Source organism: Vidua macroura, chromosome 6, assembly GCF_024509145.1.
Source record: "Vidua macroura isolate BioBank_ID:100142 chromosome 6, ASM2450914v1, whole genome shotgun sequence".
NCBI lineage: Eukaryota > Metazoa > Chordata > Aves > Passeriformes > Viduidae > Vidua > Vidua macroura.
Genome location: NC_071576.1, coordinates 49,365,901 through 49,390,939, shown reverse-complemented (window position 1 = coordinate 49,390,939; position 25,039 = coordinate 49,365,901). Strand labels below are relative to the sequence as shown.

Genomic DNA, 25,039 nt, shown 5'->3' with positions numbered 1-25,039 from the left:
ATCTCTGAATACCTGTGGAGAGCTGGGTCTGTCAAGGGACACAATCCATATGGTGAGACAGGCACCTCTCACACCAAGATGCTTTTTTTATCATGTTCACATCTGTCTGTATTCCTTCTTCACCATAATTACCTGTGGCATACAGCACAACCTTTCAAGGGCCAGATGTTATGTCTTGGTCCTTACCTTAACACTTCTTAAGATTGAATAACCTCTGACTCCTCCTTCCCACCTCCCATCCTCAATACAGAAAATCTGGCGTCTTTGTATGAAAGAAACAGCTGAAGAAACCGTCCTTACACAGCCACAAAGTAACCACGCAATATATGCACAACAGGAATTTCCCCAAATACTGAGTTAACTGGGAGAGAGGAAGCTGTTTTACAATTAAGGGTTGTACTTGCTCAGAAACAGCAGCCAGAGTGACAGCACTGAACCAAGAGGGGAACACACAAAAAAAAAAGTGATTAAAAGCCAAACACTCCGTGCAAGAGCAGTGTTTTTACCAGTTATAACTGCAGAATGTCCCCCTCCTCCAGCAATGCTTTCAATGTCTTGACATTTGCAGGAAACATCTTTCAGGGCCTGAGGAACCAGCACATCCTCTTTATGACCAAGACCAAGTTGTCCATAGCTGTTTGCACCCTTTAAATGCACATAGAAAAAATAACACATTTTTTTAAAAGTTAACAAAAGAAGCACACATATGTTCCCAAGGATCAACAAGCATATTTGGGATATGCCACGGGTTAATTTGCTCCTAAAAATCCGCTGATATGACATAGGATTCCCAGGATTACAGTCCAGGACTGTCCTAACTTTGCTATCATTAAGGGTGTCTGTGCAGCGCCAGTATTTCAAAAAGCATACTGGAATACAACCTGTTAAAGCTTTAGCTGCAGACTCACAGTTAATAAGGAGTTAAACCTTTCTATCAGGATGATTATCACACATTTTTTTTAATGCCAATGATTCCCACTCATCACTAAGGTCTTATTCATGCCACTGCTTTCTGACAGGCTACCTCCAAAATGAGAGCAGAAAGACCTTTTTTTGGAACCTAAACAAGTAAATCAGAAACATTTACACCTCATTAACAAAATATTTTATATTAAAGAAGTCCAAATGAAAATATACCAATGACAGGTAGTATAAACATATAGGTACAAAACTATAGCTACTAAACCCACCATGGAAAGCAGCAACCGTCAACATGGTAACAAGTCAGGGAATTTCTTAGACAATTTCAGCTGTGTCTAACAGTTCAACCTTCATTCACAAAAAAAGGGATACCATAACCTTCCCCATCCCATACACTGCAGCAACAGCAACACTCCAACTCCACAATGCTCACAGCTGGTAACCTCCAGGAAATACTATCTCACCTGTGCACCCATATGCTCTCAATTTATCCTCCACCTCCCCCGAAAGATGTTACCTGGTTGATGTTAAAAGACCGCATTCAGCAATAACCACTTTGCACCTACAGAAACACTGACACTTCACACAGAACCACCGGGCTGCTCGCCCCAGCCCAGAGCCATCCTGAGATGTCGGGAGTGGAGCTGCACAGGCAAATCGAGCTGTTGTCTCACAGTCACTGCCGCTGATACGCACTTTAGACCGTGGTACTACTTAACAGGCGCAATTCTTAAAGGATGTGTCACAACCTCCCGTTTTCGCCTGCAACTCGCCATGACTTTTCAAGCCTTCGAAGCCAGGCAAGCTGCGATGAGCTGCAGAAGGACCCGAGGGGCTGGGAGCCACACGCGGGTATCCCAACATCAGCATCATTCCAGTCGCCCTGCCCGGGCGGGCGAGCCGGCACCAACCCGGCCCCGCGGGGCAAATGGGGCTGAGCAGCGTGAGGGATGCCCCTGGCACGGCTCTCACAGCTGCTGTGCCCACCGGGTGACACCGCGACGTTGTTTCCCTGCGGGGCGGGGACACCGCGGCCCCGCTGCCCCGGGCCGAGCGCCGCAGCAACCCAGGAGGGCAAGCAGTGGCCCTGCCACCCTCCCGCCTCCCAGGCAGAAGGAGATCCCGGCCCCCGGGACCCCCGGGCCGTGCCGAGGGCTCACTCACCCAGGCGAACAGCTGGGACTCCATGGGATGGGGCCGGCGGCTGCCAGCGCTTCCCGCCGCCCGCGGGCCGAGCAGGAAGGGGCGGGCACGGGGCGGAATCACGGGCGAGCACGGGGCGGGATCATGGGCGAGCAGTGCCCGAGCCGCATCGGGAAGCGCCGGCCCCGAGCGAGCGCTTCGTGTTTCCCAGGAAAACCCACACATGCTAGAGGTTTATGTCTGAATAAGGAGACAGTCCTGCAACTTTATGCGAATAGAGGGAGAGAGTCCACTGGGGAACACACCTGTGGGGTTTTTCTCTCTCGGTTTCAGAGGGGGCAGGCTCCTTTTATCATAAACTCCCGGCCGCATGTTGCCCTCTTCCTTTCCCCACTGGCTGGGGCACCAGGACGGCACAGCCTTCCCGAACCGCCTTCCACATATCCCACCTTGAACGTACTGTTTTCCCCCAAAGTTCAGAAGTTGAGGCTTGTGCAGACCCATGTCCGTGTCAGGAGCTGAGCTGCCTGGGCTCTGCAACAAACTCGCTGCCCACAGTCAATAGAGACTTTGGGACCCATTCCAATGACATTAACACCCGCGCCTTCACCCAGCAAATTGTTTGTAAAGACATGAGCTTTCCTCCCATGTTTATTGCTACGGTTCCGAAGTAAAGGGCTTTGGTGGTTCTCATAATTATCAGCAACTCCTTTATTTCATTGACATTTAAGCCTCCACAATGGTTTAAAGTACTTAAATTACCATCGTTTTACTGAAGGTTTGGGTGGGCGAAGCCAAGCGCACACGTTGTTAGTGCCATGGAAGTGCATCGCCTCGGTATTACTTCTAGCAGTTTTCTTTTTGTTTTGCTACACAAATGCAAATAAAGACACAACTGCTGTTTTTTACAAAGTACTTGAAAGTAGGTGCTACTTTAACAAGTTTAAGAACTCCTACTTGAAACGTATACATAGTTCAGACAAGCCTTGAAGTAACACAGACCTATGTATATTTCAACAACATCATAAATCAAATGTTGTTAAAACTATAGCTGAATAATAACTGTTATCACAGAAGCAGACAAAACAGATCCTCCCTTACTACTGACTTAGAAGAACACTTCTTCTTTAGAAAGACAAAGTTCCTAAAATCTATTTTTAAATTAAGTGCAATGTAAGCCATAAATGTTGTAGACCATAATTCTACATTTTCAATGCTCTTTAAAACAAAGTTATAGTGGGTTAATAGCCACAGAAAATACAACCTAGTCTTGATTTAAACAGTAAGTATTCTTGGAAAGGTTGGCCTGGCAATTGCTTGTGGAGCAGAGGTGTTCTACTAGAAAGCATATGAAACTCAAGCTAATTTTCAAGCAGAGGTTTCATGAAAGTCCTTTCAAGTTCTCAAAATCCTGGACTAGCATCTCTAGTGTATTTAAGATTTCAGACCATTCTTCCAGCATGCTTTCTGGACTTTCTGATAAGATCTATGTATAAAAAAAACAGACCCTAGGGTGCTGTTAAATACACCCTGCACATCACAGATCCCCCACTCAAATGTCTCACATCCTGCACACATGTCCATGCCAGAACAGGGGCAGCAGAAGCTTTGCACTGCTCTGCAAGGTGCTTGGAACTGGGGGGCCCTCAACACAGGCAAGTTTGCTACTGTGCAATGCATACAATTCAGCAGGACACTGCTTGCCTACATTTTTAAAGTGCTCTTTGGGATCAGGTATACTTTACACTACAAGGTAGTTTGTTGCCTTTGTAGCCACAGAATTCCTATGAAATGCTTGGGCCTTTCAATTATAGTTTGATAGATAGGGAATGAAGGTGTTGAGGTCAGGTAAAGAAGAAACTAAATATGTATTTGTGCAGCTTGTGCAGGTTGAAAAAGGGACTGAGCAATCAACAGGATATTTATTTTTACATAAAGCACACTGGTCTATGATCTTTGGGTGTTTTAAACTTTGATGTTATTTTAGAGCCAATTAAGCTATTTTGAATATGAAGTTGCAGTTTGGAAATGGTTTTGGGCTTTATGCTAAGTCAGTGCTTGATGGCGTGCTGTATTTTTTGCTAAATTAATTCAATCAAGAAAAAGGCAAATGGTATCTCTGTAAGGAAAGGTCTTCCCTCAGGTGCAATATCAAGGACAGCAACAAAAATCCTGGCTCTCAACCAATAGCAAATCACTTAAAATAAACATAATTAGGATTTCATGCAACAGCTGTATCTCTGCCTCATACAAGAAGCATGCCAAATATCACATTTGCAACTCTTTGTGGCAAGAGTAATCCCTTTGAAAGCAAGATTTGACCCCTCCCTTTTATCATGTTGAACCTGCAGCTATTTGTGCCCTGATGCCTGCATTGTAATCATTCAAGTCTCAAACTTAGCAGCACAGGCTTTGAAACACTGAATTACCACAGTTTCTATGCTGTCAAGTCTTCAGCACTATCAGCACAATCAGTAGCATAGACTGCTGGAGTCAAAAATTTAATTCTCCCTAGGGTGAATTACTCAAATTTTGCCTCATAAGCCACCTCCTGCAGCATCTGATCCACAGACCTGATCCACAGACCACTTTTTCTCCAGTCTAACAATTTCTCCATTCCCCTACAAGCTTCTAAAAGGAAACTCTGGACCTTTTTACCTAAGGGGGATGGAGGAATGAATTTATGTGAGGAAATTTACAGAGAGCAAAGAGATTAAATTGTTATATTCTTATGGGCCGTTCACTCTTCCATGTGTGAAGGAGTGAGCTCTTCATGCAACACATTATATGCCTAGAAAGAGATCAGTGGGGAAAGGGAAGAATTGGCTTGCAGCCCAGTGCTAGCAGGGTGTTAAACTTCCAGCTGCTTGCCCATCTTGCTGAGGGCATCGCTGACAATATCCAGCTCATGGCGCAGCTCGTTCACCACACTGGCGATGCTCTTCGTGTCTTTCAGGACCTGCACACTCTGAGTGTAGGGATTGTACTTCACCCCAAAGGGGCGCTTGATGGTTTTTGCAAACTCTCTATTGAAGAAAAAAGAAAAAAAAAATAAAAGGAAAAAGAGTGTGTTATAACCAAAAGAGGGTGTTATAAACAAGACATAAACCACAAATGCATTCTCTGTATGCAGTCAGTATCAATACTCACTTTTTTAAAGTACTTAAAAATTGTCCCCACCCAGTACCTGAAAGACCAAGAAAATACTAACCAAAATTCTTTTACTGTGAAAAATAGTTACAAAACGGTGATAAGACTAAATGGATTTGGTGCTGCTACAGAGAGATATATAAAACCAAATCTGCTTTTATAAAAAGAAGGGGAGGGGGGCGGAATCTGTACCTCATCTTTTCCTTTGCTTCTTCAAAACTTTCAGAAACAAAGTAAACCTCCTGGAAAGTTGTAATGATACATTCTTGCTTGCAGGTGACCTTTGGATCAAAAGGTTTGACTTTGGCGCTGTCAGAGACTGAGTGCTGGTAAAGTGTTACCATGGGTCAGAGGAACATCACCATCCAAAGAATCCAGGAGGAAGATGACATGTGATAAAGTGAATAAAAATAATTATTGTGAGATTATTTTAATGCATATCATCTTAAAATTTTTATGTGCTGATGTACAGTAATTAAAGCCTAACAAACTGAATTATTCTGAATGGTCATATTCTGCCTGTCTGGGTGAGAAAAGGGACTCCACAGACATAAGGCTTGTGTGTAAACAAGAGCAATATTTTCAGAATCTGGTTAAACCAACAAAGCTTTGATCTGAAAATAGTTACCTGGACTATAACATCAAGAAATTATACTTCATAAAAAGCAGGGGGAAACAGTGGTAAAAATAATGAAGTACAAATAAAAGAGGCAAACAAGCAGTAGCCATTCTTACCTTGAGCTCACTAATGGAAGAGAGCAAGCCAGCCCCATAAACTCGTAGCTGCCCCTCTTGCTTGCACAAGCCAAACTCTACCGTGAAGAAGTAGCACTGAAACAGAGAAGGAAGTAAAACAATTCAGCCTTCATCAAAGATGCTGGGGTGAACTAGATGGGAGGTAGCATTGTAGGTAGCAACAAAGAGTTGCAAATGTCAGACAGTTGTCACTCAATTATCCTGAGACATTTAAAGAGGAGGAAAGCCAGAATGGAAGGATGAAGAAGCACAGGATTGCACGTTTCTCATAAGAAAGGTGGATGTTACACATCACCCAGCTGGGCTGGAAGATGCTAATGCCAGTGCAAATATCGAGGTGTAAATCTGTTTTGAGAAATACTGACATGAAATCACAGCCTCAGCTTAAAACAAACACTGGATAGAGAGGATCTCTGAGTGAGTGAGAACAGCCCACTGCAGTTTGTTTCTCATTTGCTTAGTGTGCTGTAAAATTAAAGACATTCTGTTTGCTGATTTTCAGGATTTCTGCAGCTATACAGGAAGGAACACTGTTTTCATAGCTGGCTTATTTCTGCTCCCACTGAAGGTAGTACAAGTTTTACCACGAGCTACATGACAGGGGAAAAGAAATTTTAAAAATCAGCAAGCTAGTTCTTACATAACTGGCACCGATTATTTTTCATCAAAATCTACTTTTAATTTTAAAATACTCTTGCCAAGGCATCCAGAGACTGATATCCAGAAAATTAGTTTAGTTTATATTATTTTAATTTCTTGACTGAAAGGTATCTAATGCTAGCACTCACCATATTCAATACCATATAACTTCAATTCATTCTACACATTAAAGAAATAGAACACTTTCAAATCATTGAATCATGTTCCCAGAAGAAAGAAGACTTTGTCTGAAAGAAATAGACCATAAAATTTCTGTCTGCAAGACATAAGCTATTACTAGAAGCTGAACCATTACTTGACAGCAGAATGAAGAAAAATACCAATCAGATCAACTGTAAAGTGGCTTTTTTTCCTAGCACGGATTTTTTTTTCATGCTTTAAAATCCAGGGACCAGTGCAACACAAAGATCTAGCAGCTGGTGTGGCTAACGTTGACATGAAGTTCCAAATTTATTCGATGGCATGGGATCAGCCTAGTAAAGCACAAAGCTTTTAATGGAATCCCCAGGCTCAAACACTCCAACTCAATCCCCAACTCAAACACTCACTGTTGCCAGTTTTTGGACAGCCTCATCTGATGCTCCAAGCGATGCAAGACCAATTTCCTGGGAGAACTGAGCAAAACTGGGTTCAGCCAAAAGAGGGACATGGCCTAGGAGCTCATGGCAGGTATCACTGGAAAAAGAAACAAAGCAAGAAATCTCCGGATTTGTCTTTGTGGCAAAGTAAAAAGCAGCACCACTGAACAGATACAATGTCTTGCATTAAACTTCATTACCCAACAGACAGAAAAGCGTCTCCCATTTCTCTGAAAGCAACAGAGCAGATCATACCAACCTTATATAAAGTGCATAGAATCAAATTTTGAAATGAAGGTGCCTAAAATTAAGGTCTGAGTTCCCCATTTGCAAGGCAACTGGATATTAAACTAACTGCACACAGTGATATCAGTAAAAGATCTCCAATAGCAAGCTGTACTTTTGAAAATCCTGCACTTACGAAGGTGGCACTTCAGCATGCTGTAAATTCATTACATAATTCAGCGTGAAGGCTGAGTTTTCAGCACCTTAAAAATAAGTTTTATGCTGGTGTTCTTGAACAGCTTTTTAGTAACTTGGCTCTGGGCAAGCAAGATTCAAAATTTTCTCACAAATTCTACCCCAAGATTGAATGACTCACGGCTCTGGTGTATAGAGAGGGTCCGAGCTGTGTCTGACATATTGAGTGCAGTGAAAAACTCGAAATGCTAATCCTGCCAAGAAGTCTCTGGGTGACAGATATCCAGCCACAGGGCGAATGGTAAAGCCTGTGCACTCTGAAAGTGACCAGAGAAACTGTATATTAGTTTAGCACAGGATGCACAATGTTGTCAGCTTCCTTGCTGGAGCTGAGGTGACAGCCACAGCACTACCTTGGCTCAAAAGCACGTGGGAAAATGAGGCACAATTAGAAAAATTAGGCATAGGCTTGAGAATGAGCAACATTTTTTAAAACGGCCCTACCTCTGTGCCAGTGGACTTCCTAGGATTCCATGCCTAGAGTCAACAATACAGCCAGGTATCTCCTTAGCCAATCCTAACATTCTTTTCAGACACTGCCCCTCAAATATCAACGCATGCACTGAAGACACAATGCATTAAAACACAAATGGCCAAAAGGCTTCTTAAAGGACCAGAATGAATACAAGTCACCAAGAATGTTTCTTTGTGCCCACAAAATAGTGGGATTTGCAGTGGACTTCAGTTTATTTTGAAAATCAGAACATTTTAGAAAACCAGCACATTACCTTTCAGGAAGCGGGACACATCTTCCAGCTGGGGAATATTGTCTTCCCTGTACCCACAGTGTTTGGTGAGCAAGGGCAGGTTTTTAAGGTACTCTTTGCAGGCATAAGTTGGGTAAAGATTGTTAAGCTCTCGGTACACAGTCCCCCAAGTCTTGATCTCCTCCTCAGTGAATTCAATCTTGGGGATTGGGTCACCACTGCAAGGAGAAGAGGAAGAAAGGACACTCCTTAGAAAACGGCTAATAAGAGGTGGGTCATTTACCTACTATTAGTATTTAACACCTGTATGACTGTGACACCTGGCATTAGACTCTGTGAAATACACAGTGAGATCTGGTCTATGTTGTGGAAAGCTTTTAGTCTAAGGATTTTCCTTTTTTTCTCTTTAACCAGTTGTTAGGAATCTTTGCATAGACCTCACTTAAAGCATTGGTTCTGTAAACAGTTTCTTAATTGTTTAATGCCAAGAGTAAGGTTTAAAATATCTACAAAATCTCTTCACAGCTTCAAGAGCTGATAACACATCCTTTTCCATGTTGGATTTCTAAGTCTGCAATTATTTTCCATTACCCTCTTAATTTGTTTTAGGAAAAGAGAACTCCCTAAATTAACAACACATTGTGTGACAGCAGCTAAATATACACATCAGGTAAAAATCATGCTTCTGTGCAGAGGAGACCAGTGCCTGAGAATATTAATTGTAGTGTCTCTTTCCTATTTAGTCCTCAGGACCTTGGATAAAGTGGATTATGGCAAGGCCAGTGTTACACTGCATTTCCACTGCCAGCCAGGGAACTGGCATGGAAAATGCTTTCCCAAGGAAATCTCTGTCAACAACACATTAACAGTAATCAGCCTGGGACTGTGGTAACCAGTTGCATTAAACACACAGTGCAATAGAACTCTAAATACAGACATTTTCTAGGTAATTTTCAGTTGAGGAACTTGACACCTAAGTTCAATCAGGCCACATGAAAATCACATTTAGAAAGAATTTACAGCACTGGGTTATGAATCTCTTACTGCTTTAAGAGCTCCACACCCTGCCAAGAAGCATCTCTAAAGACAGAAGCTCTTAGAATTTCTTTTCACAGAAAACTACTTATCTACACATCACACATGCTAGTTTGAACCAGGAAAGAAAATTCAAGTATTAACATTTGCTCAGAAAGTTTACTCTCAGTGGTCACTGGGGTGTACATTGGGATTGGCCTCCCCTCTCTCTGCAGAGCACCTGGCCAAGCCACATGGCCTCAGACTGACCAGAGCTGCATTGATCTACCTTCTCATCTTGCCTCACATCTCCCTTCCCTTCACCTCTTTGGGTCTGATCCCTGAGCTGAACCTGCATGTCTCAGCCTGATCTGAGCCCAAGAAAGTGAGCTCCTCACAGTCCACTCTGCTGTTATTTCAAAGCACCCAGAAGACTTCTTCTGGAAGAATTTAAGCTTACTGTTTGTAGTTCATAGCCAGGTCTGCAAAATACTTCCGCCTCTTGCGATAAACGTTATCCTTGAAACCCTGGTGGGGAGAAAGGAAAACACAGTTCAATGACTTTCCAAGCCATAATAAATGAATCAATTTAAAACAGGACACTTGACATTTCATCACTTGGGGAATAGAAAAGTATGATGTGTAAGAATGAAAGTAGAGGGCAGGAGACTCATAGATGTAGTCTGAAATGTTTAATAGATGTGAACTGAGCAAGTGCTCCAAATTAGGAATCAGCTGATTTATGCTACTATATATTCTGTAGAGAAGGACTCATTATATAAAGTTTGTTACTTGCATGAATATTCAAAATTACAGAACAAATGGCCCATTTTCACTGCCCAAATACCAGTTTGGTTTCTCCAGTAAGGAAGAAAGAAAGAGGAGGAAGAAAGCCTGCCTCAAAATACTTTTTTTTTAGCTTCCTTAATTTGTATGTGACCACTCAGGGCCCAGACCTGGAGTTCGTGCACAAGTAATGAAACATAAACTTTAAGAGATTTAGAGATTTTAGAGGAGCTAAGATTTTAGTTAGAGATAAGCCTTACTAGAGTTAATTAAAATAAATGAGTAGTCCTTGATGAAGTTAAGAGTTAGCAGTTAACTAATAATTGATTGCTTGTCAACACAATGTTTAGTTAGCTGGGTTTATAATGAAGAATATAGAAACTGACAAATAGCTTTTAGGAACATAAGACAATTGTGGGCCTCCTCTGTTCTGAAACCAATTGGAGACAAGGAATGGGAGTTGTACCAAGGTTCATTTGTCATATTTGCATTGAAAAGGTAGAAAGGTCAGAATGAGGAAGACTTCATTTACTTCCTCATTTTGGGACCCCTCCCCATGAAAGGGACCACCGACCCATTTCAAGAAACAAACTACGCATGCTTAATAGCTTTTGAAATTATTAGCATACAAAGCGAGGAATGGGATGTACCAAAATGATGAATATGTATTTGTATTTTGGGTATTCAATTCTTGTGTGGATAAAAGGACTCTGTAATCATTTGAAAGGTTTTATGTGTATTTGGGAGCTATCCCACACGCTGCCCAGCGTCACAATAAACATACACTTTCTAACTTTAAACTGTTAGAGAGTTTTTGTCCGTCACAGTTGGATATCGGTACTAGATCAATATCCATATTTCTTTAATAAATCAGTAAGCCCCACAGAAAAGCACAGGAACATAATTCAGTCAGTCTTCCCTGAACAAAGAAAGAGACAAGAAATCCCCAAGAGAAGGTTCTCAGACCCCCAGAGACGCCATTGAGGGAGAGGAGAGGAGGGGGTGAAGGAAAAGCTGCAATTTTTTTAGGTCAGCTCCACAAAGTATATTTCCAACTATGGACTGAGTGTAGGGAGGGAAAAGTACTCACAGGATGGTCGGCATCCAAGTCAGACCCATACATCAGCACCCGGTTTGCACACTTATCCAAATCTGAGATCTTCTTGGGAAACCAGGGAATGTTCTCCATGCCTAGGGAAGGCATGGAATCCACAAGGTTATTAATAACGCCCAGCACACCGAGGGAGGAAACGCCGCTTTCAACTATGGCTATGGCGGTTACAGCTCACTCCATAAATTAAAGGGGCATGAATAAGACAAGGGAGTCCTCTTCCTATCTGGCACCAGCCTCCAGCTCACACTTCCTCCTCGGTCACTGCCACAGGCTGCCTGCAGAGCACAACCAGCCCCAGAGCCCCTGGGAAGCAAAGTTAGCATGGGTTTCTCTGCTGTAGTTAGAGTAGCATCTAGAGGATCCCACAGAGACAAGGTCTCCCTGTGTACAGCTGCTGGGAATCTTGTAGGGCACAAAGGGTACAAAGGAGAACAGAAGTGATTTGCCTGTGGTCCCGGGGTAGAGTGGGAGAAGGTTAGAGCCCTCTCATCATATTTTACTGACCATGGGAAATGGATGTTTCTCTGTGGTTATGTACAGAGAAGCATCCAGCTTTGCCTCGAGAGGTATGGGGGGGAGGAGGAACAGGAGGCCCTGCTGTTCCATAAGTGAGAGGAGCATCATTACAGTTTTGCTACCAAATACTTTGGGGTTAGTTTTAGTCTAAGAGAGTTTTTTGCCAAGCCCTTGGCAGAGCAGTTAATACACTGTTTTTCTGCCTCAATGCTCTTCAGTTTACTTAAAAAGGTCAGGAGATTGTTTAGATTTAATTTCCCCTTACTTAGGGCTAAAGTAAGCCATTTTATCCAAGAACTCTAGATCTCTCCTTCCCAAGCACAATGACTGAGAAACACATGGGACCAGCTTCCTGCTGCCCTGAACTTTGGGCATCTCTTTAATTAAAAGTAAAGGTAAACACAACATGCAGTATCTAAAGATAAAAGGCACCTCTGTCATACTAATTTACGTAACCAGTTATGATTAAAAGTGGGTAAAAAAGACAACAAAATCAAGAACTAAATGAGGAAATTGCAGAATCCATCTTCCACTCTCCTCAGTGTCTGAACTGAAGTGGGACCTGTCAGTATCACACCTCTGCCATCGTAGTGTACTCAAGCCCTGTACTCAGACTTTGCCCACAGGCCAGCCTGCTTTGACCTGGACGGATGCAGGGCTCCCTCTGGTGCCAGCTGGGCTGTGCTGGTAAGGGACAGGAGCACAGACAGTAGACACACATTTTGTAACAGCCTGACAAAGCCTGAACTACCAGGTTCAGGCCAGACTACGCTCACACATAACACAGAAACAGGTATCTGGTAGCAGGTGCCTGAAGACACAGCACAAGTGCAGGTGGGGCCATAAAAAGGTTTCATACCAACACATTTGGAAGTGCATTTTCTTCAGAACTGCCTTTTGTACCTACCATCTTCCTGGACATTGAAATGCTCTGTTGGGCTCACAGAGACGATGTTGACATGGAATTTCAGGAACTGGAAAATCTCGTTCAGTTGTTCCCTGTTACTGTCACAGTCCACGAAGATCTCAAACTCAGAATTTCGTCTCTTGGACTTCCGTGACTCAATGTGTACCAGATTTACATGCTTTTCCTGTTTAGTAAGAAGCAATGTTCTCAAAGAGATAGGCTAAAAACAATTGATTAAAAGTTAAAATAGTTTTTCAAATTAATATTCTACTGCCATGAACTATTCACCACGTCTATGAAGCTATTTTAGTTAACTGGATCTCTAGATAGCAATTTGCTTATTGGAGGGGGGGGAAAGGTTTGATTTTCTACTCAGAAGAAAATGAAAGCAAACCTGTGTTCTTTCAGTTTTATTTACATTCAGGAAGCACATTCAGGAGGCTTAAATTCAACTAAGGACACAGTCAGGAGGTTTAAATTCATAGACCTTTTTCTTTCATCCTCCCCATAGGAAGCTGATAAGCAAAATTCACCAAAATGCCAATCAATTCACCATATAATTATCTCACAAGCAAGCAAGGGATTTAAAAGCAGTAGTTTTCAGGACATTAGATTCACTTTTCTTTAATCTGAAGAATTGTATAATCATGTGTTTTATATTAGGAACATTGAGAAAACCCCAGGCTAAAGCACGCAGAGCCACACACCAGAGCACAGTGGCACTGCATATATTCCTCATACAACACCTGCCCAGCAGTTGTGCAATTGCAGCTCCTCTGTCACCTTCAGGCTGGCTGAGCAGTGTGGCAAGGGCACTGCACTCCACACAGTACAGATCAACACCCCAAGTGTCTACCTGCCATCAGCAGGGGCTTCAGACCAGTTCTTATTCCCAGCAAAACCACTGAGTGCCGATTCTCTGGTCATAAGGGGAAAAGACAAACCTCTCTCACTGTATAGTCAGTGCAGATAAGAGTTTTAGCTAGCCATCATCTAATTTCTGAGGCATACATTTGCCTTTGTGGGTAACTTTTGGGTGCCATCCTTAATAAAGAGATGTCATCAATTCTACTGTGTTCCAAAACTACCCTTGCAATTTAAAAATGCAGAGCTGCTGTGATGATTAAAAGATGCTAACATACATACCTGAAAGAGTTTTAATGCTTTTACAAGTCCTCCAACTTCATTCTTCAAGGAAAAAATGATGGCAGTTCTTCCTCTTTCAGATGCATGGTCTTCATTCTCTTTGTTATCTTCGATCATCATGTAAGCTGACTTATTTAACTAGATGCAAACAAACAATGGGTAGAAGTGCAAAAAGTGTAAGGGTGTCTTGGGTAATGCTGTGCTTTGATCAACCACAAAAGGAAAATTATTAATTCAATTATTACACAATAATAAGAATAAAGTTAGTCACAGACAGAATTTGTGAGAGACTGAAATACCAAGATATCTTTTTTTAGTTGAATGATTTTATGGACATCTTTATTCATTCCCTAGGATGCAGAAAATATTTTTAATGTATAGTTTATAATTAGCATTGCTACTGGGAGGAAGGGGAGCAATAAGATGTCAGCAGAAATAGTATATTGAGCAAAACACTTGTTAGCAAGTTCAGTGAACACTGGCAAAGAGAATAATCCAAATCCCACAGGACATAGGTAGGAAAAGATGAATCAGGATTCAGTAGATCAGAACTGAAAAATCACTCTCTTGTTACATAACTGTAGAACACTGTTTCCATAGGGCAAGGAGACAAACCTAAGGAGGTAAAATGTTTTGCTGACCAGAATCTGTTGGCTATAGAGACAGTCTCTCTCTGATCAACCACAGCCAAGCTGCTCCATCTGCCATGTCCCCTAATTCATGTGTCAAACCCTTGGCACAATCACCCAAATCACACACTAAAAATTCAGACACCCCACACTGTCAGACTGTGTGGTTTTGTACCTCACTAGTGATCACACTCCTGACTGTGTGGAAATCAGCAGCTATCACAGATCATACTCTTAGCTACATGTAGCCAGGCCATAAATAGAGATAATAGTGAAACTGTAAAGAATGGGGAAAATGTGAAGTAAAGAAAAAAATACCAGGCTTATGAGCAGAAATTGTCCCTCATATGTCTTCAAATTTTGCAAAAAAGAAAAAAAGGAGAGGTTTCTGAATGAGTTGGTAAGAAAGAGGAGAGAAACAAAGAAGCCACATTATTGCTATTTGGAATTACTTTTCAATCTGACATATCTTTAAAGGTATCACTATCTTGAGACATGTTCAGAAATGAAAAGAGCAAAACAAAAATGCAATCAAAATGCACCAGTTCCCTTATACAGTTTCTCCAGCTTTAATGATGTAATGAAAATATTTGGATTTCTGACTGGGTTCCCACTTCTAATGAGGCACCACAGTATGATAAGCCTGGACAACAGTGTCAGGCCATCACACTGTTTCTGATCCACCAAAGTCAATGAACTCCATCAGCTTGAGTCCAGATGTCAAATTTTCTGCTGGAAGTGTGTGGCAAGCCTAGTCGGGGTTCAGCTGAGCAGCCTGCAGGTTTCCCAGCTCACTTCAGTGTCAGATCACCAGTACATGAGCCAGGAGCAGGCACTGAGCAAAGGCACTTCAAGCAGAAAATAAAAAGCTACGAACACCACAATCACATACAGGTCATGGGTTGTTTTCTCAAGTGCAGAGAGCCATTTGTATGAACCAAATCCTGTTCAGATGGTGCTGTTGTAGGAGAAGCAAAGAAGTCTCCACTACAAGTAGAGTTAGGTGGTGGTCTTTGAAGGCAATAAATGTAGGGCTGGTTTATAGAAAGGGCTAATATGCAGCATGTTGGTTCGACTCCACATCTAGGATCATTGACTTCAGCCTGGATCAGCCTTTATGATATTTGGAACAGTTGCATGCAATGTTATGAGGTGCACAGCTGGGACAGACTACCTGCCCCAAAAACTAATGCTATTCTTTTGTGGTTTGCTGCTGCAGCTTCCACTGTGTCTGCGATCAGGTGGCAACATCTATGAAGTTATATGTTTAAGAGATCAATGAAGAAAATCAACAGAACATAGAAAGTTCTTATATCAAGAAATTACCTCTAACTTAGGAATTACAAGTTGGACAAGAGAAATTGAGATGCTTACAATGCCAAATGCACACCATATACATATTTAACTCTACACCAAAACTAATCTTTTGCCATAATTAAAAAATATACTGAAGACAATAATGCAGCAACCATTTGGGTGCAAGGCAACAGGAGAAAATGGTAATGCAGAAGCAGTTCCTCTCCTCCTGTGGCTGCACTTCACTTATGTTTTATTCTCTATCAGTAAATCAGCAACTCAGCTCTAATAAAATCGGGAACTTTTCCTTTGCATGGTATCACATTTGGGCTTTTTGGATGGTGAAGGGGGAGTTAATATTGCATTGATGCTTTTTATTAATGATCTTCCACCAGCCTGACTCAGTCTTGGTGAAAATACACAGGGATATTCTAAGACCTTTATTTAGATAGATAATTAGCTGCTGTCCAGTTAAAGATTGCACTTTTTGGCACCCATAGCAATTATCTTCCCTTTCTCCCTCTCCCCAAAGGATGTTCACAGAGAGAAAGATATAGGAGGATGCACATTTGCCTAAAAAAACCCCACATTTCAATTCATAAATTGAAGATGAAAAATCCTTTTCAAAATGTTTTATACTGATTGACATTAATAATGATTAATAAAAAATGCCAATGGGCATTTTATATTCTCTTCCCTTTAAGTAGCTGCTTACTTTGTCACTGTCCTTTTGACACACTTCTAGGGAAGGGTGAAGACACGATGTTAGGAGTGACCACTAGATATCACATTACATTTTCCAGGTACACCCAAGTTCTTCCTAAGATTTAGCTCTCAGACACCAAACCAAAAGCTGTGCTGAGCAGCTTATTTAGCTTCCAAGTATCTGAGGGATATAGCAAAGCAATATTTTTGTGAAACTTTACTGTCAGCATTCTTGTCTTCACAAGGAATTTTACAGACTTTATCAACTGCACAGTATCAGTAACTGCAGCCAGTGCTGCTTTTATCTGATCTCTGATGCACGAAGCAACTTCCCACTCTAATGTGGACTATTATAAATAAAAGGAGTGAGTTTTATAAATAAAGCCGGGAGTGAGTTCTTCTGGGCTATAGCATACCCTCTGACTCCTAAGCAATCATACACAAAACGTTGCTTTTGTTCTACCTTAATTTCATATGCTCGCATTTACAGTTTGAGATTTTCCCCCTCTTTTATCCAGAAACAGCAGCTCCATCCCAATGCCAGCGGCACTGAACGCTGCCACCGACGCCAGAGGAGCCGCACCCCAGGACTCTCCAATTACTTTTCTCCAAGTAACCGGGGCCAGAAAGCTCCCGGTTTTCCCAAATCCGCGTTCCGAGAACTGCAACAGCGAAGCGCCCGAGCTGTGACTCCACGAAAGCTGCGTTTACTCCGCAAGCCAGGACCGATCCCGGGGTTGAGCAGCGAGGATCCCATCCCGCACTTCCCGTGCCCATCCTGCTCCACTCAGCTGTGTTCATCCCGCTCCTCCCGTGCTCAACCTGCTCCCTTCATCTGTGTTCATCCCGCACTTCCCGTGCCCATCCTGCTCCCCTCACCTGTACCCATCCCACACTTCCCGTGCCCAGCCTGCTCCCCTCATCTGTGTTCATCCCGCACTTCCCGTGCCCATCCTGCTCCCCTCACCTGTGCCCATCCCACACTTCCCGTGCCCATCCTGCTCCCCTCACCTGTGCCCATCCCACACTTCCCGTGCCCATCCTGCTCCCCTCACCTGTGCCCACCCCGGTCCTCACCTGCCTGCCGGGGTCCCGCGGGCTCGGCGCCGCCTCCAGGGATGCGCCACGGCGCGGTGCGGGGTGCATGGCCGGGCAGGCTCAGGGCAGCGCCCGGCCCCGCCGGCTTTATGCAGGGGCGAGAGCCGCCCCTGAGCGAGGGGAGGGCTGCAGGGAGGCGGGGGAAGGCGCTGCCCGGCCCAGCTGGGAAAGGGGCGCTTTGGCCCTCTCCACGATGCTCCTTCGGTTTGCAGAGCAGCGATGCTCGGGCGCAGCCACCACCCGCTCCCCGTCACTGCAGCCTGGAAAAACCCACACAAGAAGACACCCTTTGCCTCCTGAGTTACACCTCCTCGGTTACACGGACAGGGTCACCCAAAAGGGGTCACAAGAGATTGACTTTTTGTGGGTAACTCTAGGGGTCTTGCAGGTAACATAAATTTGCACACCACGGGGCTGAGAGGAGCAAGCATTTCCGTGGACAGAGTCCTCCTCCATCGTGTCCACACAAGCGCTTCTTATCACTCATGCATTCGCTGTTAAATGCTCCGTATGCTGCCTGTGGGATAGAGAAGGCAAACTGCATCAGAAGGGAGAGGTGGTGAGGGCTGGGCCTGTAGCAGAGGGGGCCTGAGCAAAGTGGCCTCCAAGGCTACGGGGGGACCCAGCAGTGGTGGACACCCCCAAATTCTCAACAGCACATAGTGCAGGTTGTAGTCCCAAAGAGGAACACAGTGGGCTTTAGTGAAGATCTCCTGTATGGAGATCTTCACTAAAAACAGCAGTGCATTTCTGCAGTGAAAATAAATTGCAGCGTATTCCTTCTTTTCTCAAAACGTCCTGTGCATACAGGAAGAATAACTACATTTCTATTAGCAGAAAACTACATCTTTTCATATAATTTATGTTGTCATTTATTTTCTGCATATATCTAGATGTGTTTATAGTATAAGAACTCATGTTTTTTTTACTCCAGTCCTCACTGTCTCATCTCAATTTGGCAACATTAAGATAAGGGGATTTTGGTCCACAGCAGGAGAAGACAAAATGTTCCCTGGGAACATAATCTCTTGGACATGTTAGGAGTCTCTTGGGGAGGAGAGATTATTTTCTATTTGAGCTGTCCAAAACCAAAGATTCTGATCCTTTTTGTATGTTTTTTTTTGAACGAACCTTTCAAAGAAATGCTCAAAATCAGCAGCAACTAGTTTCATTCAAATATACTCAAGTGTCTGGAAAAAATCCCAGTATCTTTCTCTTCAGTTCCTAAAAAGGTTTTGAGATTTTTTTTTCAGCTAGATTCCTCAGACACTGGTGTAACATACCTGGTAAATCGTATTGATGCCAATATACAGGGTGACACCTAACCTAGGCAGGCACAGTCACACTTGCACCAACATCTGCAATGATGATATCAGAGTCTTCCTTCTTCCTAGAAGGACTGAACTTCAAACAATCCTGTTTCTAGCTGGGAACAGTGACTAGCTCAGCCCTTCAGACACAGCACAGGATTGAAAGAACATGGCTGTGAATGATGACACAGCTGGAAAAAAACTTTTTTTTTTTCCCAGTTTGCTAATGGGACATATTGTGTCACCAGATGCTTCAATTTTCCCTGCATAAAGAAAATGCTGTATTTATCAATATATGTCTTATCTCTACAACAGGCATTTCACCTCCTTCCTGAAGAATAAATCTCCCCATCAAATGAGCTGACTCAGAAAGCAAACAGTTTGTAGGATCTTTACCAGAACCTTAAGTGTGTGAGAGCCTGGTGTTAAATGACAAATCCGTAAACATGGGCACAATAAGACACTTATGATAGAATATGACTAACCTGTCAATTTTACCTAGCTCAAATGAAGCAATAATAATGGGGAACCCATGGGCAGCCTGACCTATAACTGCTGAAACAATGAGAATGAGGTCAGGAATGGCCAAGGAAATTTAACTCAATATGAAATTTGTTAGTTACATAACAAGATAACTGGGGTGCCCAGAGTTTTGGGGAGCAGATTAAAGCTGATTCAGTGATTTGGTAAGAACTGCTTGTTCACCACAACCAATGCCCCATGGTCTGAAAGGGCAGAACCACAAAGCATGAACAGACTCAATTACAGCCTGTTTCCACTGGGTGCTCACTGGAGCCTGCTCTGCTCCTCTCCACCCAGGGTTTCCAGCTCCGAGGAATCTGTGGATGGCTTTACAGGAGAACTACTTAAAAGGTTTTATCCAAAAGCTGAATCTTCACAGTTCTAGAGTTGCAAGGTTTTGGAAAACCCTCACTCTGTCAACAGCACAGCTGCTGCTTTGTGTTTTCACACACAGAAAAAAATTTCTACCTTTTTTCAAAAGCTGGTAGTGTATTCTACCATTTAAGAATGGTGGCTTGGGCCCCTCACTACAGAAGAGAGCCATATGGCACAGCAGTCAGGTATGGAGACAACATAAACAGGGCAGCAAAATGCATAGGAGCTACCCTGCTCATCCTGGCAGGAGGTGGCACAAGCAAACACTGACCCAGAAAAAGTCTGAAATGTGACCTCGTTGGTCTGCAGGAGCACAAAGCAAAGAGAGGCCAAACATTTTCAGTGGGATGTCAGAAATCTACACAGACCTTGAGGTGGGAAGGAACTGTGAAGGACAGAGACAACTGGGTCATCAAAACCATAGGGAGAGAGGCCTCCCCTTATGCCACAGGAGATAAGGCAATATCTGATTGATTTTTCTCTAAAGCCTGCATGAGATTTCTCACATATAGCCTCTCATGCAGACAAAGCCCTCCAGACAGATAATCAGCACCTGAGGATGGAATATAGGTCTGACCCTGCTCAAAAGTGGGTCAAGCTAACACGTTTTGCAGGACAGGGCTTTGCCATGTGCAGCTGCCACAAAACCTCTCTCACTGACACAGAGCAACCATGGCACCATGAAGCCTACCAGAGTGGCTTTCAGTTACATTTTCCCTCATAATTCCTTGTTAAATGAATTCTTCTCACTCAGATCCAAGTGACAGGGTGGTGTCAGACTGAAGTACGGTGTATTCTCAGTCCTTTGCTGGAGTAGCTCCAGGAACATCAAGCATCTCCAGAAGAGACCATGAGTCCATTCCTCCTTCCCATCTGCTAGCTCAGAGGTGACTCTGCTCTAGTTTTCAGAGAGCTTCTATTCTGTTCTTCCAAGCAGAAACTTGGCAGCAGAGTTTGCAATCAAACAGTGGTTATGCCACTTGGGGGTACACATATGTAGATAAATGCTCTGGAGATTTTTAGGCTGAGAAGTATTAAAACCAAGCTGGTTTTCATCACACTTGCAGGTCTTCCCCTCCCCTAGAGAGCCACGCAGTAATGGAACCCTTTTTGCTCTCTGAAACACAACAACATAAACCTTCTGCCCTACCTCTCCTCTTCCTCCCACTCTGAAAAAGTTTGCTCTCCATGGGTCAAATATGTAGGGACTCAACTAACCTGGCACATCTTTCCAGACATGGCACAAGTCTTGTATTTACCAACACTACAAGGAAGCTGGTCTGGGAAGGGAGAATAAAGGTGGAAAAAAAGAAAAATCAGTGTAATTCAGGGGTTCTGCTCTGAGGGGAGAGACAGAGTCAGAAGATGAGTTTGTTGAACTGGTCAGGCAAGAACATGGAAAAGCAGGTTGAGAATGTTCTGTAAGGATATTAATCTTCTGTTGAAATATATTATCTGAAATATATATAATGCAGCAAGACTGATGGAGAGAATCAATCAGCCCTGAAGTCTTCTCAATCCCATCAAGGTCATCCATGGGAATTACCTGATCTCCCCATGTGATAGGAGAAAGTGCTCTAATCTCCAATAAGGCAATTTCACAACATCACTTCTGAGGTATAAACCCCCTTGGACTTTATTTGGCCCAGGCATCTGCCTTTCCATGCAGGACCATTTGTCTGAGGCAAAGGGGCCACTTGAAACTTTTCCAGTAAAAGGTATGAAGTGGTAACTCCCTGAATAAAACAGGTTTAATACGATTTAGTACCAAGTCCGCTCTAATCATAATTACTTTCTCCAGAGCACACAACTGAAAATTCTAATCACAGCCTTCTGCCTCTCTGTTAATTAAGTGCTGCAGACAAGTTATGCCTTAAGAATTTCATGGCACTTACACAAGCACCATGAAAGTTACAGGGAAGAGTGAAGATGAACACCACGCAGGCCTCTGCACAGCTTGTTTTCCAGTATAGGTTTTAGGGATCTTCCTCATATTCTGATTTAATTTTTTCAATGTCCTTTTATACTGATGCCCAAAAAACTGTCTGACTTGTTTTCTTCTGCTGATTTTTAATATTTATAAAGCATTTATTGTCACAACACCTAAGGAACGGCATTCACTTACAATCACTTTCTAAAATTAATTCTCTCAACCTTTGACTTCTCTCACCCAAATGAGGTAACCTGTCATTTAATTTACCTAAATTAAAAGGTAAAAAGGAGGAGTAAAAAAGGAGTTAAAAATCTCCAAATCCAAAGCTTTTCAAATTTTCAAAGAAAAGTATGCATCTGAAATCTTGAAGCCTTTCTACAGAGAATTCTTCCATTTTCTCCCTTCTTCCACAAACCACAGTTCTCCCAATAAACACTTTCCAGAGCCAGGTCATCCAGCCTTTCTCCAGCATGAGGCTGTGACCGTGTCACACCCTGAACTCAGAGTAACCTCTGAGAAATGCCTGGATGGCTCAGTCCCTGAGAAGGGCACCACATCCCCATGGGGGTGGTTTAGCAATCAGTTAACGATTCATGCCACTGAATAGTTGTTGATTCATAAAGCATTTAATTCATAACCAGTTAATATGTGACAAAAGGAAAAGGGGGATTTCAACTATGCAAGTATTTAAAACATTTACAAATATCTTTTTCCAATGAAAAGTGCAAGAACCAATGAGGCAAATTACCCTCTCATCGTGTCTCAGCAAGCTGTAGTATCAACAGCCTTCAAACACCCGTATTTTGAAAAGCCAGAGCTGCTGTGTAAATCTACTGAAGCACAGCCAGCCAACAGACCATTCACTGTTTGTATATTTGCTTTGGACTGTTTAAAGAAGCAATATTAGCCCTTTCATCTGAGACAGGAAATATTTTTCATTTCATAAAAGCTAAATAAAATCACAAGTGACATGAGTTACTTGCTGCTCTGAGCAAATAAGGCATAGTTTTTCCTGACAACACCGTTGTAAACTCTTTACAAAAGGTTAGTTTAGATGCTGCTGGGACAATGGACAGACCAGGCTCTGATTTGTTTTCTCTAGGGAAAATAATATCACAAAATGAATATCCATCAGCTGCACTTCAAATCAAAGTGTAGTCTGGCTGGGAACAAAAGTCCTGAAAGAGCTCTTTTCTCCAATTACTCTGGATTTACTGGGTACAGAAGCCAATTACAACTTCCTTTTATTTCCTTATCTGTTCAGGGTTGGTCAAGTAATTTCAAGTTAAAGTAGTCCCCCACCAGCCAGCAGAGATTCCATGTATTACTAGAGCAAACAGGATTTAGTCCTGCCAGAACCATCAACCAGGGACAGGGAAAACCAAGAGGAAAAGCTCAACAAACTGATCTACCTACTGCCTGGAAATACAGTGCAGTGGAGAGGACGAGGAAATACTGCATGGAGCTTTGCAGATACTGCTCTGCTTAGGCTGGTACTCCAACCCCTGTAGCTCCGGCAGGGCTGAAGGGGAGGCTCCCAGCTGGTTTCACAGCAGGCTGAGCCAGGTAACAACTCTGCACTGCACCAGTCCTGGCCATCAGCTCCAGAGCCCTGGCAAGGGTGGGGAGACCGAGAAGCTGCTCAGTGCTGATGGATGGCTCTGGCACCAGGTACAAGGTGCAAATGCCCAGCCTGAAAATGAAAAACAAAGCATCCAAATAGAGAAGAGTGTGCCAGAGCCTAAGGCAACCTCAGCCACCACTGAAAATAGCCCCTCATTGCGACGGCTACCTGCCACGACCTCAAGCAGACAAGATGAGTTGGCTAGCATTGCCCGTGAGAGGCCGGGTGACCGCCATGTGAGTGGGCACTCCAGGGAAATGGCGTCTGCCACCCTGGTAGTGCTGAGTGCTGCGGCGTGGGTTACACAGCTTTGGTAGCTTCACACACTGAGAGGAGACGAAGAGACGATAGAAGGACACTTATTTGCGAGCCCAAAGAGTTTTTATTCCCCCAGGCGTGGCTGGAACAAAGCGCTCCCCTGCTGGCTGCAGTGACAAATGGCAGAGAACAAACTACGGCAGCAGGTTAAGTAGGGGGTGGGCAGACGGGGTGGAAACCTGGCTCGCCCAATGAGGACGAATGAAAGAGATATGACATCAATCATAACAACCAATGGTAACATAACAGAGGTGGGTACAGCGTCCTGGGACAAATAGAAAGGCTAAGGTGGGGTGATTGATACAGAACTTTCTTGAAGAAGCTGGGGTGGTTACAAGATTGACACCCCACAGGGAGTGGCGAACCTTGACTGATGGGACTAAATAAGGAGAAAACAAGGAGAGGTGAGAAGACTGACAGGTAAATGTGGATCCGAGTGGCGGGAACTCTCGGGGTAAACAACTTGGAACAAACCAATGTGAGGGGAAAAATAGGGAAGTACACTAATAAAACCACTGACTAAATCAAAAAAAACAACTTACAACACCTCATGGCATTCAGGGATCACTTCTGACCAGGCCCCGATACTTCTCCATCCCTTAAGCACAAATTATAGTAGAAGTGGACTCCATTCACTGAGGAACTACCTTGGTGACATTATTTCTACTACATTATCATTACAAAATCTCAGGAATTATCCAGTGCTTTCACATCACAGACAAACACAAAGCAAAATAGTCAAATGCATAAATAAGGCTGCTGATAAGAGCAGTCACAGAATGTTTGTTAACCTCAGCCTGTTGGCCTAATTAGTAGAACAGCAGCATATTGTGTATTCAGAGTGAGGTGGAGAAGCGAACGAAGGGAAAAGCTTTGTACTTGTTAATGATATGAGTAAGCAGAGCTCAGAAAGCAATTCAGCAGACTTTGATCCACTCAGGAAAGAGAACAAGAGCTCTCCAGGTACTTCTGACACAGCCTCACCACCGGCTTGGGCCAGGAACCAGCCTCTGCCGTATTCGCATTCATTTAGGAAGTGTATCCAATATTGGATTTGCTGAATGTAAGTAGGCAGACAGTATGCCATGTGTTTCACACACCCTAAACATAGCCAGGCCAAGGGAAATCAAGAGAAGACTCCAAGGCCCAAACAATCACAGAAGACGTAGGTTTTGCCTGCAGCAGGTTTTTGGTATGTTTCACCCCTGTGCTGATGATCAGCCTTTCTGAAACAGAGGTGAGGACAGAGTGAGGTTGTTCATTCCCAGCCAGTCTGTTAAAGTCCCTCAGGGCTTCACACTAAAGCAAGCTCAGAGGATCGACCCGTTCTCTGTTCACAGATTCCAGACAC

The 25,039-nt window shown here is 43.3% G+C and overlaps 2 protein-coding genes across 6 annotated transcripts in view; both read right to left on the bottom strand.

Moving 5' to 3' along the window:
• The window catches only part of SERGEF (secretion regulating guanine nucleotide exchange factor), a 170,001-nt gene extending 167,843 nt beyond the window's left edge, over window positions 1-2,158 (bottom strand). For all 5 annotated transcript variants that reach the window (XR_008437754.1, XM_053981583.1, XM_053981581.1 and 2 more), the window contains exons 1-2: window positions 2,086-2,158; window positions 507-645 (exon numbers count right to left, since the gene is read on the bottom strand). Coding sequence is in view for 4 of the 5 variants with exons in the window: in XM_053981583.1 (XP_053837558.1) it covers window positions 507-645; window positions 2,086-2,109 (163 nt within the window). In the remaining variant the exon portion in view is untranslated. The remainder of the gene's footprint in view (window positions 1-506; window positions 646-2,085) is intronic.
• A 602-nt stretch (window positions 2,159-2,760) lies between these two features.
• On the bottom strand, window positions 2,761-17,654 carry TPH1 (tryptophan hydroxylase 1). Its single transcript, XM_053981344.1, has 11 exons — window positions 17,586-17,654; window positions 13,879-14,016; window positions 12,733-12,916; window positions 11,286-11,386; window positions 9,870-9,937; window positions 8,417-8,613; window positions 7,810-7,945; window positions 7,179-7,305; window positions 5,950-6,045; window positions 5,407-5,540; window positions 2,761-5,090 (listed from the first exon to the last, which is right to left on the bottom strand). Exons 1-11 carry the CDS (start codon window positions 17,652-17,654, stop codon window positions 4,916-4,918), a joined length of 1,425 nt encoding a protein of 474 aa, XP_053837319.1. The 3' UTR covers window positions 2,761-4,915.
• Between the last annotated feature and the right edge of the window lie 7,385 nt (window positions 17,655-25,039).